The 16,055-nt window shown below is 32.5% G+C and overlaps 1 protein-coding gene across 2 annotated transcripts in view; it reads right to left on the bottom strand.

The window, feature by feature from the left end:
- LOC111051300 overlaps positions 1-16,055 on the bottom strand; it is a 58,425-nt gene that overhangs the window by 27,643 nt on the left and 14,727 nt on the right. For both annotated transcript variants that reach the window (XM_022337781.2, XM_022337782.2), the window contains exon 3: positions 4,723-4,799. In XM_022337781.2, coding sequence (XP_022193473.1) covers positions 4,723-4,799 — 77 coding nt within the window. The remainder of the gene's footprint in view (positions 1-4,722; positions 4,800-16,055) is intronic.

Below are 16,055 nucleotides of genomic sequence, written 5' to 3'. Positions count from 1 at the left end.
AGAAGGATCTACGATAAGAAATGAATATAATAAAAACCTGGCACAGCGTTTTGCAGAAACTTTTTCTCTTTTTTTCTCAATAATCACGCAGTCTCGTAATAATAGAATTAAGAGTCCCGTTTGTTGCAACTGGCATTATTCCAGGCTATCTTGCTTATTCGTTCGCACCCTTCTCACAATAAATCATTTCTCTCTCAACAACGAGTGTGATAATATTTATACATTTCCTATTAATCTCGTACCAATTATTGTCAGATATCTTTACAATTATTTTTAATGAGTGTGAATAGTAGTGTCAAAAATGATGTTCTCAAATTAATTTTATGGATAATTAGATATTATTATAACTAGTACTATTTAGGAAATTAATATCAAAAGATAGAAGTTCTTTCCCTCTTTCTATTTCATATTTTTTCAAGTAATGAGTCTGTTCAAAATTTAGGCCATGATAAAAATCTGAGTCATAAAATCAAAAATTAGAATTTTGTGGCACTACAGTATTGGCTAGTACTTTCGTTCATTATGTGATTATGTTTCTCCTTCTTGTAAATGCAGTAGCATCTTTGGAGGCTGCTCTAAATCTAAAGAGTTCTACTTTCTTCCCGTTCTATTCGCGTAGAATATTCAAGCCGCTTATGTTTCCTTCTGTTGTCAATTATTATACTCAGAGATTCATAAATTGAAGTTAGAACATTCAAGTTGATGTGGAACTTTAGAGGAATACAAAGGGACTTCAACAGAATATTGAAAAGAAGCAGAATAGTTCTGCCTCTCTAAAAAAGAGTTCCAGCTACATAATCATAGACAATGAATCACAATAACTTCTCAAAAATAACTAATAATACATTATTATAGTATTTCAAATACTGTGAATATTGTGAATACTGTTATTATTGTGAATACATTATTCACAGCACTGTACAGAATAGATAGTTGGGAAGATTGAGGAGTACATTATTTGGAATGATGATTCTCATGATTCTTTCTAGGAAATCATCATCAATAGATTATGGACCTGGAAAATCTACACCTCTGATGGTGACGCGGAATTTCGGCACCCCTGAAAAGTGACACAACTCCAAAAAATCCAATGGCTCAGATCATGAGTAGCCCTACTGCAGCACTCTTGTGAACATGTGGTTAAAAATATGAAGGTATGAATAAATAAAGAATCCTAATCTCCATTAAAGACAATCACTAACAATAGAGCGTGGATGTATTAGAAGGCACACTTGAGAAATAGTGTAGATACATAAGAAGATTGAGGCAGTTTCTAAGCAAATTCAATTGATTCAGTAGGTGAATGGGAGCTATTTGAGCAGTACATGTAATGACAAAGCCCTCGATGAGGATAATAATAATAATGTTCAAGCCAATACGGTGTAGCAAACGGCCATTAATTCCATGATAGCCTACTATATCCATTTCTGATACTATGGATTCTCTATGGTTGTAAGACCATTACAATCTTCGATCCAAATGGCCGCTGTTAATAGTAACTAAGTGATTTGACAAAGCTGATCTGCAACAATTTGTGGTCCAATGAAACCCTTAATTTCCCTTGCTAATCGGATGGTGTATCAAGAACAGCTGTGGTGTTATTGAAGGTCGTGTCAAGGTTGGAGTTAAACAGTCGGTGATAAATTCGAATGTTGTAATATAATGTTGTGTATCTGTTATAATCTTATGTCACAGGTTGCTAAAGTGGACTCATATTTTTCCTGATATCCTCTCTTATAGTCTGGATCATTGCAGCTATCGAGGGACACTTCGCTATAGTATCACTCAGAATTCAAATTATGATAGACTTCTATGGTTTCAACTTCCAGACAACTTCAACAGGAGTCTCAATATTTATTTATTAATTCGTTGATAAAATAAGTACATCATAAAAATGATAGGGAGAGAAAAAATAAGGTAACCTTGTGCTATTCCTCTGCCAAATTTAAACAGGGTTACACATAGTCCGAAATAGGTTAAGTCTTGTAGTTCCTCACTTCACAGAATTTTCAGTCCTTAAATATGTTCACAAAGTAGATTTTCAAATTTAGATGCTTCGAAACCAAAAATAGAACAGATATTTCGTATTATTATCACTGAAATAGATAAGACTTACATTAGAAATAATTCCGAAAAAGGAACGGAAAAACAAAATCAATTCTAAAAGCACTTTATAATATAATTGTAAAGGTTATTAAGGAGTAGGAATAATTGATGATTAACATACCTATAATTGTAAATCAATGTAGATGAATCATTAGAGCTCAATAATTTCAACTCTTGATCAATTCTCTCATCAGTTGGTGAAACATGAAATCAAACATCAATGACCAAGATTCATTGGATCACATAGAGTATATAAATCAGGGTAGGATTTTAAAACTATTGTCGAACCAAGTTTGGTTCGGTTTCAGAACTATCAAATCTAGCATGAGAGGAGGCATTATCAATTTTTCAACCTCATATTGGTATAATGTGGAATTTGTTGTGTAAGTCTAGATTTATGACCTAATTTTCTAACAAACAGTGGAGTTTCATATATATTCAGTTGCAAGAAAATATTCTGTAAGAATAACGATGGATTGTCAGAATGATTATTGGAAACTAACGTAATATCGGAGCAGCGATGGAGGCAGAATGCTATATCATTCACTACACGACTAAGTATCGGTAACAATAAATTGCATTAAATGAATAATTGATGAAGTATCAAAAAATGAAGATAACACTAGATTCAGAGAGAGTGTAAAATATCGTGTAATTTATATCATATATCCTATACACAATATAACAAATATTGCCAACCATTGTACAATTGAATAACAAGAACCTATGAAGTATTTGATAACAGTAGTTATTCGAAAGGAAGCCTTGTATATATAAAGGCTACTGTAGTTGCAAAACTGAAATTATTGGAAAAATAATGAGAGATCAATATGCAAAAAAGTAATATGAAGGAATCAGATGAATTATTACTGGATGAATCAATAATACATCTTGAAGTATGTTTCATGCAAATGCTAAATGAATTTACAAAACATGATACAATTACTATGAAAAATGATAAGGTGATTGATTAAAAAAATACTTTGTTATAAAAAATGTGAAAGTTTCATTAACTGGTACCAATTTGAGTGCTCCAATTGTTTTGACTAGGCCAATATTCAAATACTACCTTCAAACTATAGTTGCCTAATTTTAATAGATAAGTTGAAACTATTGATTGATGCATCATGAATTTCAGATGTATTGCAGTTCTACAGAGAATTTCGACGGAGAAAATGAGTAGCTGAAGTTGAACTCATGCATTGGGATTTATAGATATAATAATTATTATTATTTTCAACGTTGGTAGAATTAAATGAGATAAGAAAATGTCATTATGATATAAGATAATTTTAGTGAGTTTCAATGAATCAATGAAGTCAGTGAGTAGTTTTCCCCAGAAATTCTCTAAAGAGGGAAAATAATATAAACAGCGACTAACCTCTTAGAATAATAACTGAGGAGACTTGCACTAATTGGGAAGAAGTTCTGATATAAACATTAATAGCCGGACAGCGAAAACCGAAAAGGACGTAAGATGCTTTTAACCAAGTTAAAATCAAATAAATTTTATTCTTACCTTTAAAACTCATTACTATTCATGACAAGCTCGTTCTACACGAACTTTTCGCTTCAAAACCTGTCATCCCAGAAAATATTTTTCCCATTTTTATTGGCTAACTAACTAAATGAGAGTTCATTTTTATGATTTTTGAAACTCAAATATAATATGTGATTTTAAACATGATAGAATAATAATAATAGTATTGTATGGTCGAATGAAGTTTAGGAGTAACATTGAATGAAGTTGAAGGAATAAAAGCATCAAAAATGTAGTAATTTTTCTCTATTCAGAGAATACTTTGTTTCCCATCACATATTATAGAAACCCTAAGGAACCCTAAGAATACTACCGAGGTTTTAGCGGAATTTCTCGTGGATGCTTAATTGCAAATAATCATAGGATAAATTTCATTTTGTGTTGGATCATTGATTCCAGCAGATACTTTTGACAAGAACAGATATCTAAGTGTATGATATTTTAGATTTCGAAGATATAAATCGGTCGAATAAACTATGAAAGAATTCAAATAGAAACTAACATTTTTACAGTAACATTTGTATCTCGTCAAAGTACCATTTTCATATTTTTTCAATGACACTATAATATGTTTTGACGTATGAAATAATATAAAAATGAGACTTACTAGTTGTGTCATTCTACAGAATATTGAGTAGCCCTAGATATCATAGCCGTCGTTTCTATTATATGTTAGTCTTACGGCAAACTAGGAAAAAAGTTATAAGCGATAATTCAAAGAACTGTAGCGCTTTCTGAAGCATTAGAGAAGCAAACCTGAGACCAAAGTTCTTCTTTAATTCTTTAACATGCAATAATAAGAATTAAGAATTCTATATTAAAAGATTGAAACAGATTAGGGAATATAGCCTCCACTTCAAAGTTATATATAATTCTCTAATTAAGTACTACTCAACTTGATAGAGGATAAATATTATTTCTACGTCTATGGTAAATCTTTATGAAAACTATTTTATAACTTTGAATAAATTTCCTCATGGAAGCCAGAATGTTAATGCAGTGCACCGTAAGCGTGAATACTGTAATAAAATTATTCATCAGTCAATCGTTGAGTTCATGCAAAATTCAAAACTTACAAAAAACTTATAGTGAGCCAGAGGCAGATCCCTGGGGCACGGCTCGTAAGCCCCACATCCGGCATCACCAGGGCAATCTACAAGTAGATCACGACACAATATTTCAACTCTAGCGTTCTACCTCAATCTAGATAGTTTCAAAAATAAAAAGTTCACTAGATTCTCCGTATCTACTACTAGGATACTTTTGAAACTGGGTAGAATGAAATACCCATTCTACTAGAATCATCCTAAATGACTGGAATACATTTTGAACTAAAAGATAAAGTAATACTCTGGAGACTCTATAATTATAGAATTTCCAGTACAATGATAGCAAATTTGAAAAAGACTAGATTCTATGCAGATTCTAGATAATTATATAGTACTAAATCTCTAAAATATTTAATCTATGCTGTAGCTCTAATGTAATCTTCTCTCTTAGTGCGAAAAAGTCTCTCATGATTTAAAAGGTTGAATCACCATTATTCATCAACTTCATAAGCTTTCATTCATTGAATCATCATTCATCATTTAAGGAATTTGTATCGAACTACGTGGTTATTAATCGAAAATAATTATTCTATTGTTCATGATCTTGAAAAGATGAAAATGATATATATTTCAATTAGATGATAAATTCGAAGGAGAAACGTAAATGATATTAATAACAGAACATGATTGTGGACGTTATTCACAAATAAGGAAATACAAAATAAAATTTGATTCGCTCTGTAATATATGGCTTGAAAAATGAAAATCAATTCTATAGAAACTAGATTAGAAAGAAGGAAAAAAAATGTATGAAGAGAGAAATCTGAAACATATACTTCCAAGAAGAATGTAGGAATATTGAAAAAATCGATTGTCGTATATTTATGAACAAAAACTTCCAACTGAGCTAGAGTGCATTGGCAATTCAAATCTTTTTCAAAGTTATACGATATACACAAATTAACGGAGTTGTGCAGTATAGCTGCAGCACAGAACAGTTTATCAGTATGTATACATGCCCTGATTACAGGGATAAAACTGAAGATACAGTCAATGGCAATAATACTGGAAAAGAAAAATACGATCCTGATATCAAGGCATATCAATACATTCAGGTTTTGTACCGTCTTAAAGGATTATGTTCTATATTCTCCCACTGGAGAATTTAAATCAAGTTCAAGAGCTAATATCATTTTAATTTTTCTCATAGGCCTACAGAGAAAATGTGACTGCAGAGGTCACCCTTTACAATAGACTTGCGAATAATGTTGTAACAGGAATAATGTTGCATGTCTTATTTATTATACCTATCCAATATGCATGAAGGATAAGTCATGCAAAATGAATTCATAAATTGGAATTGAAACCTGAGCAACGAATTACGTACATTAGATACAGATTTCAAGCCTATAGAAGTAACTCTAGCTAGGCAAAAGTCATGGTGGAAATATCTCGTTTGAAATACCTACAATGAAACATTTTTGAGAGTAGAGTACAAGAGTTTACAGAACTATCTAGAAAAAGGAAATTCTTCAAGAGAAGAAACTAGTGGCCAGCAAAATGACAGCCATCGAAACGCCATTTAACACCACATGATTGGTCGAGAAAAGTTGTGCCCACTCAATCATTCGCAGCAATTTGATTGGTCATGACTGGGCACGCCCACTCATACAACCAAAAACCTACAACGTATACTCCTACAACAGTATGATCCAAAGATTCCTTGTGTTCGAAGTTTGATTGATAATTATACTGTTATATTGATTTTAATGTGTGAACAAATGAATTTGTTTATTTTGTTTGATAGATTAATAAATATTAGGCTATGTTCTTTCAACGGCGAACATGAGATGCATTATTTATTTCTGTATTCATATGCAAATAGAATTATCAATTTATTAGTATGATAGATGTATTATATTATTATTGATGAGAGTTTTTTCACTGTAAATAGTTGATAGTTAAAACTATCATTCAATTCAACTATTTTAAGATATATATCATCATTTTTGATAAGGAGAAAGTAGCATAAATGGATTTTCAATTTTTCAATCAATTTGAAAAATATTAAATGAGATTTTAAAGTGATTAAAAATCAGAAATGAGAATTCATGAGAGGTTCTTATAACTTTCTTAGTGGCATAGTGAATTATTTCTCAAAAATTCCCTATTCCCTATATATTCTTCATGCAGCATTCAATATTCATATTTACTGCCATAAAGAATAGCCTCTTGGGCGGGTTGCATACTTTGCCCCTTAAAACTACAAGATTCTTACTGTAATCCTTTTGGAAGAACAACTGTCGCTATTGGGATGAATATCGATATCTCTCGAGAAATTTTCATTGAATGAAAACAATTTTATATTAATTTCTGATGATTGCAGTTTCTCAATATTTCTCTCGTAATTATTATTCTCTATCTGACTTATAATAAACATAAGAACAGTAGTCAATGATTATTATTAATCAATAAAAATTATAGATCGAATGATTTGAAACTGTTCAAAAATCGACAATAGTATTGGAGCGAACATATGACACGGATATTGAATATTTCTACAATCTCACCCAATATTTGAAAGTTAAATTATTGTGAAAATTGAAGGAATTGGCATCTTAAACTCATTTAGACTAACATCAATTATCTTAATTCGAGAGAGAAGCAGTTTTGGATTAGTTTTGTTGTTTCTCTCCCAATCATTGTTTTGATTCTGTGCAGGTATGAATGGAATAAATGAATAAATAATTTAAGGCATTCTGTAAGAACCGTTGTATTCAGGTATTTGATCATTCAGAATTACACAACTTACAGGAAAGTACCACAGGCTTATAAGCCCAAAACGGTTCCAATTCTAATTTATACAACAGTCCAAATGTAGCTAGGTTATGTGTCACTTAACATTCTTCGATTAAGTACTCTTTCTACAGTTGTGATATTCATAAATTGAGTGTTATGTAAGCAATACTTGCGGAACAATTTATGATAAGTCCATTGTATCGGGAATTTTCTGCTCTATTTTTATAGAATTCACACCTAATAACCACAGAGCTTTTCCTGGAAAATCTTACTCGAGTCTAAAAACTTTCCACAAATAACTAATTTGTACCTGGCACAGGTATTAAAATCATGAATATCAGTTTGTTATGGAAGAATGTAACCGACAAAAGTTCCAATACCATCCCAAAACCCATCAAGAAAAAGTATTTCAAAGTTTGGTCAGAAGTTTGCCGTAACTTACAACTTTAGACCTCCTATACATCACGCCAGGGATAAAAAAGGATGAGTGGAGAAGAAAGAGAAGAAGAGGAACAAGAAGACTTTGAAAAGTCCAAGCATGGAATAGAACTGAGGAATTATTGATGAATGGGTGAAGCAGAAGAGAACACGAAAGTCTATGCCCCAATACTACTCACTCTGTAAACTCAAATGAGAACAATAAATGATCAATTGAATGTTTCTCAAACTTCCAACATAGAAACCAACCTTTTTTGAACAGGATTGAAATTATAAGGCACTTGATAATAGACAAAGAAAAAAAGAAAAAAGAAAGAGACAGAGAATTGAATAATAATAATAATTGTCTCAATTAAGGTCGGAGTTAGGACTCTAGGTTTTTTCTGCCACACAAACCTAAAGGGAGAGAGAGAGAGAGAGATGAAGAGAGATAGAAATGCTGTAAAAGAATGTGAGAGGGAAAGAAACGTACCGCAACAAAACCGTGTTGTAATAAAAAATTTCAATAGAAAAAATCGAGTAAGTTACAAAAAAGGGTTGGAAAGAGAGATAGAATGAGTCAATATTATATAGGATCGCTGAGATAGAATAGCAATCCACTATATAGCTGAGGAAAGTAGGAAAATAGAAAAGCAACTAGGGGCAAGAGGGCAGGGAAATTGATAACATTGCATTGTTAATTTCAGCTCGTAGGTCGATATAGCAGCCTACTCTATAAGTCACATGGATTTTGTGGGTGAGTTCACCCATCTTCACCCATTCTCCGAAGCTATTTGAATCAGTTGAATGATATTATTGATGATATCCACTCTGAAGCTGTGCAAGGGTTGACGTCTGCTGCATTAAGAATCAATAGAAGTAGATTTCCAGATTTTCTCATGTTGTATCATGGGAGAAAAATCGCTCTATTTTAAAGTATAACAAAATAGGATATCTGTAGAAAATAAAACTCGCATAATATTGTATTGTATTGTATTGTATCACATCGTATCTTATTGTATGGTATTCTATCGTATTGTATTTCATAATACTGCACAGTTTTATATCGTATTTGATGCTTAAAATAGTTAACTTTGAACGTCTTAAGATATCATGGTAACTTTGAATGGGAAAACTTGTGAATGTCATATTACATTGATAATCTAATTGAAACCATTGTTTATGATGAATCCATTATAGAAGCTTCATCGAGAATCAGAAGCAGTAATTGAGAAAAGGCTGTACTTGACTTCTCCAGCGAAAGAAAAACGTCAGCTTTCATTAAATAAAGACGGCATACTTGACCTCTTTGCCTCTTTGTAAGGTGCAGTTATTAACAGAGTAAACTTCAACGAAAATTGCCAAGCTGTTGCCATTATCAAAGTATAACTACCAATTTCAAAGTTTGGTCTTGAATTGCTTCTAGTTGATCTTGAACTTCAAAGTAGTGAACACTATTTTCCAGAAATAACATGAAGACCTTAAGTAACGTTTAAGTACTGGAGGATATATAAGTCATTATTTAGAAGTTTGAAATTTATTTTCTGTTTTCTATAGAATAATGATAGCAATGATCTTTTCAAAGGATACTAAATGTTTTAGTTCTCCTGACCTGGTTCTTGTGTGATCGACCATTAGACAACAGAAAGAATAATATTGTTCTGTGACATAAAATTGAAGCTGGTAAAACTGAAAGCCCCTGCAAAGTTAACATGATTCTTGATTAAAGTTTACATTTAGCTTTTTGTCTAGAGAGGAAATTATCCCACTACTCCACAACCGTAATGTCATTGGAAAACCGAATTAATTTATTAATAAATGTATATCAATAAGCTAACAACCTCAGATCTTCGTAATCATGTAAAGTTCAAATTGCCAGTCTACTTGCAATTTGTAATCTAAATTTATAATCGACTGAGTTTTATAGAGTTCTACAGCTTATCAATATTATATGATATTCCAATAATTAGTTCAAAGTTTAAACAGAATCTAATCGTTGTATATTGAATATTGTAAATTTGCAATTTGGACTTACAATTTCAATCAATCACCTACATTATGTAGAGTTTGTGCTAATTGAGTTTGAATACTAAATTAAGCTACATTGTCATAATCAATTCATACTCTTATGTTTATGGAGACTAATTTGACTGGATGGTCAAGGCACAGAAATATCGATGACTAGAAAAACCAGTAATTTTTTCATTCCCATACAAACTAAAAATAAAAGTTAATTTTAATAACAGATGATAATTTCTGTTAAATGACAATAATTTTTATACGAAAAATATGGGAATTGTGAGAATTTTTCAATACTATCCAAGAGAAAAGTAAATGATCTTAGTAAAAATGAATCAAGTGACTTCAAGTGGAATTCTTGTCTTGAGGAAAGCAATGGCAGAAACTGATTAAAGAGGTTTCACGTGAAATAAAAAAACTGATCAAATTTAGAGGGATATGGACGACTTTTCACAACTCTCACAAGAGTTTAAAGATAGGAATGGCAGAAATTCAACAGCTAATTCTCCGTTCCACTCTCTGCTTCCTCATGTAAACGAAGGGGGGTGTTTCTACTCTTCTATAATATTTACTAAAATTGAACCGCTATCGAATCATCCATTTGAATCCTTGATTGGTTGGCAGCTTATAGTGGATTTGTCCATTCAAATGCACAGATTATTATCATTATTTAATTGTCACCTTTTTTAGCAACTAGAACCTAGGTTTATTGAATTCTAAATAGAACGGATGAATAAAAGTAATGTAACATGTCAAATTTCCAAACAAAGTTATCCAGTAATTTATTATTGATTTTGGACTTGAGGCATATTCAATGTTTAATTCTCACACTTGGGAGCTTGCTAACTTGCTGCAACTAAATTCGGGCCTCGGTCATTCTATGTAACTAAACTTTGAGCTATATAAGACAACAACAAAAGTTTGGCATTCACCATTTTAACAATATTTAAACTTTGAGTGTTTAGAAACACTCACATACGATTTAATCAGATTCACCCACGCAATTAATCTCCTAATTCTACTTCTACTAATTTAATTTTATCGGGTTCTTCTTCAAACTAGATAAAAATTAATGATATAACGAGAACTTGTCAATTTGTCCCTCTGAATGGAAAAAGATCCATTCAAAGGACCGAGGTTCGCACACCGTTACATTTTTCCCCGGTTACGTCTCGATTCGAACTGTGGCCTTTTCACTGAAAATTATTCCCCCTCCACGAGAGTGAGCATAACTTCCAGTGGAAAAGACAAAGCTGCAAAATGGTGCTCGTACAATTTTCAAATATAGTGGCTTTTTCGACATGAAATTGAAACTGTATTTGAAAAATGCACGAAAATTGTTTTAATTTTGCAAACTTGGTTACAATTTAGCAAATTCAATAAAAACATGGTCAATTATTCTCACACAAAAACTCAAAGTTCATTCAGTTCAATAACCTAAAAAGAAGACACAGAAAAAAACAACTACAATGATACCCACTCAATTTCACACTATTATACTCATAAATGTTCCAATTTGTTTTTCAACAATTGAACAATAAAATTCGAATATGAATTTATATTATTCTATATTATTTATAGTGGCATCATTTAAGGTGAACATTTAAAACATAAAAATTTAGTTTGATAAAAAAAGAGAATATGAATGACTTTTGATCCCATTCACACCTCACTGTCCAACTCTGTGTCTCAATCTCTTCCTGAGTTTTCCCTCGACAACGCTAAATTATTCAATGAGGGAATATGCAAGACACTTCAGCGCCAGGCTACCTGCACCGAGAATCCATGGGATTTATGTGAAGGTCGCATCCAATGTACTTGTACTGGTTGCGTGGTTGGATAATAAACAACTTGATGAGAAAAAAGAAGGTTGACAGACATGTTGACATGAAGAGCAAAAAGAGAATGGATGAGTGAGAAGAAGGAGGGAAAACTGAGAGAAAACTCGAGAGCGTGAGCGAGAGAGAGTTATGGCTTGTACTGCGTGAATGAGAGAGTAGATTGTCGCAGTGCGTCATTCATTCCTACAGCTGCAGTTGGAAAATCTTCCCTCGCACCCCTAAACCGGGCCAAACTGTTTCGATCCCCTATTCACATGCCCAAAACGAGGGAATTTGGCGGCGTCAGGTTGGCAACGCATTGAGAAAATATCTACGATTCCGGGAATCCCGTTTGGCCACAGCAGGTAGGTTACTGCTTGCCTCCAGGATCCATTCAAGATAAAAGTGTTTCCCCACCCCCTCTCCATCCGCCACTCTCATACCACGTGGAACTCTTGACATGAATGATCGTCAGTTGGAGATGAGTGTGTGAGCATTTTGGCCAGAACTCAAGCAAAGGGATCTCTTCCAACCTTGAAAAATGCTATCTCAATCCGATGAGCTGGGATTCTGGATTAACTTCCGTCCAGCAGTAAAGTCCTTCTCTATTTACTGATTGCACTTTTTCGAGAAAAGAGTCCGATGTCATTCAACGATAAATTTTGGGACGGAAAAGGTACTGACAATGATATTGAATATAACCAATTAAAAAGTTTAAATTCCAATAGACCTAATTAATAATTGAAAGTTATTAATCAACCCTTCTATCAGAATAAACTCTAAAAGCCAAATTCAATGACATCATGATTAATGTGTTATCTGTTTCTGAAACTTGAAAAAACTTTTTCGTCAAATCATTAAACGGTATATTCTCAACTCTATTCAACATGAGATTTTCCAAGTCTCTTGAAATATTTTTCTCATCATACAAATACAATAGTGAGAAAATATTTCTAAACTTATTCAATATGGAGCTATACTACCGGTTTTCCAAACAATGTGATTCGCATAGAGTCGAATTCAGTTTTTTTTATTGCCTGAACTGAGCAGTAGAGGAATATATCAAATTTCAATTAATATGGTTTCATCAGCAAATCAATGCAGTTTATGGATGTAGAGGAACAAGCACTGGTAACAGGTTACGGCTGTAAAATCCAATAACTATTCTATCGATGCTCCAATTAATTTTTGGAACGCAAAAGCAATATCCCACCAAGATTATTGTGTGATTTCAATATTCCATTTAAACGGTCCAATTCTGTTATGGGATATGAGCTTATAATATAATAGATACAATTTACAATCGAATTACAAAGGAACAATATTTCAAGTAAACAAGCTCTACAGAGTTGAGGGAAACACTATTAATATACAGTAACTATATTATTCATTACTATATTGGATAATATAGTTACTGTATACTAACACAGTCATGTGAGTCAATAAAAAATTGTGTCTGAGTAATTTATAATAATTTTTCTCGTTAAAAATCGACTAAATGAACAATCTAAATTGAACATATTATATAAACCTTCATGTTGTTGAGACTAGTAAAAAAAATGAATCAAAGCGTATATCTCAACTTACCACACTGTGAATGATTCACTTCCTGGCACTAAAAATAACTCAACGAAAATAACCTATGACATCACAAACTTATGACCTGATTGTACTAATAATTGGATGTATGTAGAGAAAGACAGTCGAATAATGGCGTGAGAGGGGTGAGAAACACAGGGGATCAAAATATTGAGAGTAAACTTGTCTTGTTCTGTATGTGGTTACCAAATTGAGCAAATGACATGTAATGCCAGACATAACAGGAAGAGGCTTTCAACTCATTCAAACTCTCTGAAACTCTCTTGCTCTCTCTATATTTAGCATCGCTCTCACTCTGGGCTTGAGTGAGTGGTCTTGGTCAAAGTCCGACTGACTTGGTTTATTTTTAGCGTGTACCCAATTAAGTCGGCCAAACAACCACTGCATTCAATTAGGAAGCGCCAACAATCTGTGATCCACCTTTTTAGTTGTGAGAGCCACTGTTATTAGATAGACTACTTGACTAGGCTACTGCACAACACTTGTCATGCACCTCAAGGAGGCTTCTATTCCTTTATGCAGCTTTCATTTCTCATCAGTGTTATCACAAACAAACACTTTTGAGGGCAGAAACGTGATCAAAAGTAACAAACTATTCAAATTTCTTATGAACTGTTACTGAAATATTTCACTGCTACGGTATTGTCTAGATTGAGAGTAGGTAGGCCTATGGACTGTCTATGAGTACTTCATGTAGTTCTGGGAGAATCTATTGAGATTACATAACGTCCCAGGTGTGGAGTGTGGGAGTACATCAGCATCATATAACAAAGGATAGGGCTGATCGTAATTCAACCGTTACAGGAGAAAATAATCAATTCCGCTTCACGTAATTTGAGGAGCATCATCCTTTCGCACCCTTGTCTGTTAGTTTCAACGATGAATGGACCATCATCCTGAATTTATCCAGTATTTATCAATCTTCAGATTATCCAATCGAATTTATTATTCCAGGGATACATAGTTCTGGATCACTTCAATATTTTCAAGTGAAAAAGTCGAAATAGTTAAAAGTAAGGGGAAAAATGGATCGATGCATTTTCACTCAAATCCAAGTTCTTATGAGTCTCAGTAACATTACAGCAAACCTAAGTAATGTTACAATAAGTTGGATATTGAAGTCTGTACTAAGAAGGAGAGCTTATGTGAAACTCAACTAGAAACAAACCTACACAGAAATTTTAAACAAGTTTTGAAGAGTCTATTGTAGTTCAGGCCTATATTGTATATAATTGAAATGAATTTACATTCTGATGTACCCTACATGTACGAAATCCGACGTTATCTCATATCATGTCATATACGTTATCTTATCAACCTACTAGATAAATATTATCATTCTATAGATTAATGTATTGCTCAGAAATTTGTGACTTCTGTCAACAACTATAGCAGTATTATCTATAGTTACTCCAAATTGCTTTTTTTCATATCATATACAGTTCAATAATCATTTTCTCAGTTAATTTATCCAAATAAATAAGTTAATTCATCTCTTGTAAAATTTATCCAAAACTTTGCTGTATTGTAATCTATTGTATATATTTTATAAGCCAGTATATATTGTAATCTACATGAATAAAGAAGCACTCAATCAATCAATCAACTGCCAAGCGAACCATAGTGCAAGCTGTGTGAATCAAATAATGTGAATTATTGTTCAACAAGTTTTGCTGTAACATTGGAAGATTTTTGATTGGGAGGAAGCGGATTGGTTTTACTCTTTTTCATAATGTTAATTTGGATGATGAAAATATAACAGTAAATCTCTTACAATTTGTTTATTGTTTCTTCAATCATTCAATTGTTTATGTTTTAGGTCTAGATGGCGAGTGAAATTATTGTAATTTCAAGTCTCTAATAGATTATGATTCCTACATTTTCCATTTGCGATCTAATGTAAATTCATCATCAATAGAAAGGTTGATGTCCTCTAATAAATCAAGATTGTGTACGGGTGTGGCAGTCCTCAATCAGACAAAAGCCTCCTAATTGGAAAGTCTCATTCGAAATGACAGATGTGATTGATTGACCTGATGAATTGTTGGGTTCAAGACAAAGTTTCTAAAAACTCAAAAGCTGTTCGGTCAGAAAATATATCTTACCAAGGAATCATTTTATTATTCTAAAAATAAATTAACAACACACAATCCAACATAGTATCTTAATGAATACAATCCAAGTCAAAATTTCATTCTATTAATTGATATTGTCATATTCAAGAATATGGAGCTTTTCAATATTTTGGCTCAAGTCACTCTGTTTTCAGAAATATTGTTACTGTATTTTTCAAAGATTAATACATGGAAATGAAGTTTTAAATTGTAATCTTCACTGAAAATTAGGATGGAACGCCAATTGGTGCGTAGAACAAAAAATAGACGTATTTAGTAGAAAATAGAGCTTTACTGCTTGTGAAAAGTTTGTGGTTTCCGCAATCCTTTTATTGATTTGTCCAATTAATTTGTTCATTGTTTCTTCAGGGATTAGGCAGGTTTACCTAGTTCAATGACGATAGGCTATGGATGCCACGTAGGGTAACGGAAAACCAAAACTAGAAAGAACCAAGCTCAAACTTAGTTCAAAAAATAATTTGATCTGGATTTAATTTTTTGCTTCTCTAAAGGTTTTCAGAATACTATGTCATCTTATGGCTTTTTCGCTCCGGCAACCTTGGTCAACATATTGGTGACGTCATAGCCTGTC

This window comes from Nilaparvata lugens, chromosome 7 (assembly GCF_014356525.2).
Source record: "Nilaparvata lugens isolate BPH chromosome 7, ASM1435652v1, whole genome shotgun sequence".
Taxonomy (NCBI): domain Eukaryota; kingdom Metazoa; phylum Arthropoda; class Insecta; order Hemiptera; family Delphacidae; genus Nilaparvata; species Nilaparvata lugens.
Note: the sequence above shows the minus strand (reverse complement) of the source record. Positions and strands in the feature narration are given on the sequence as shown.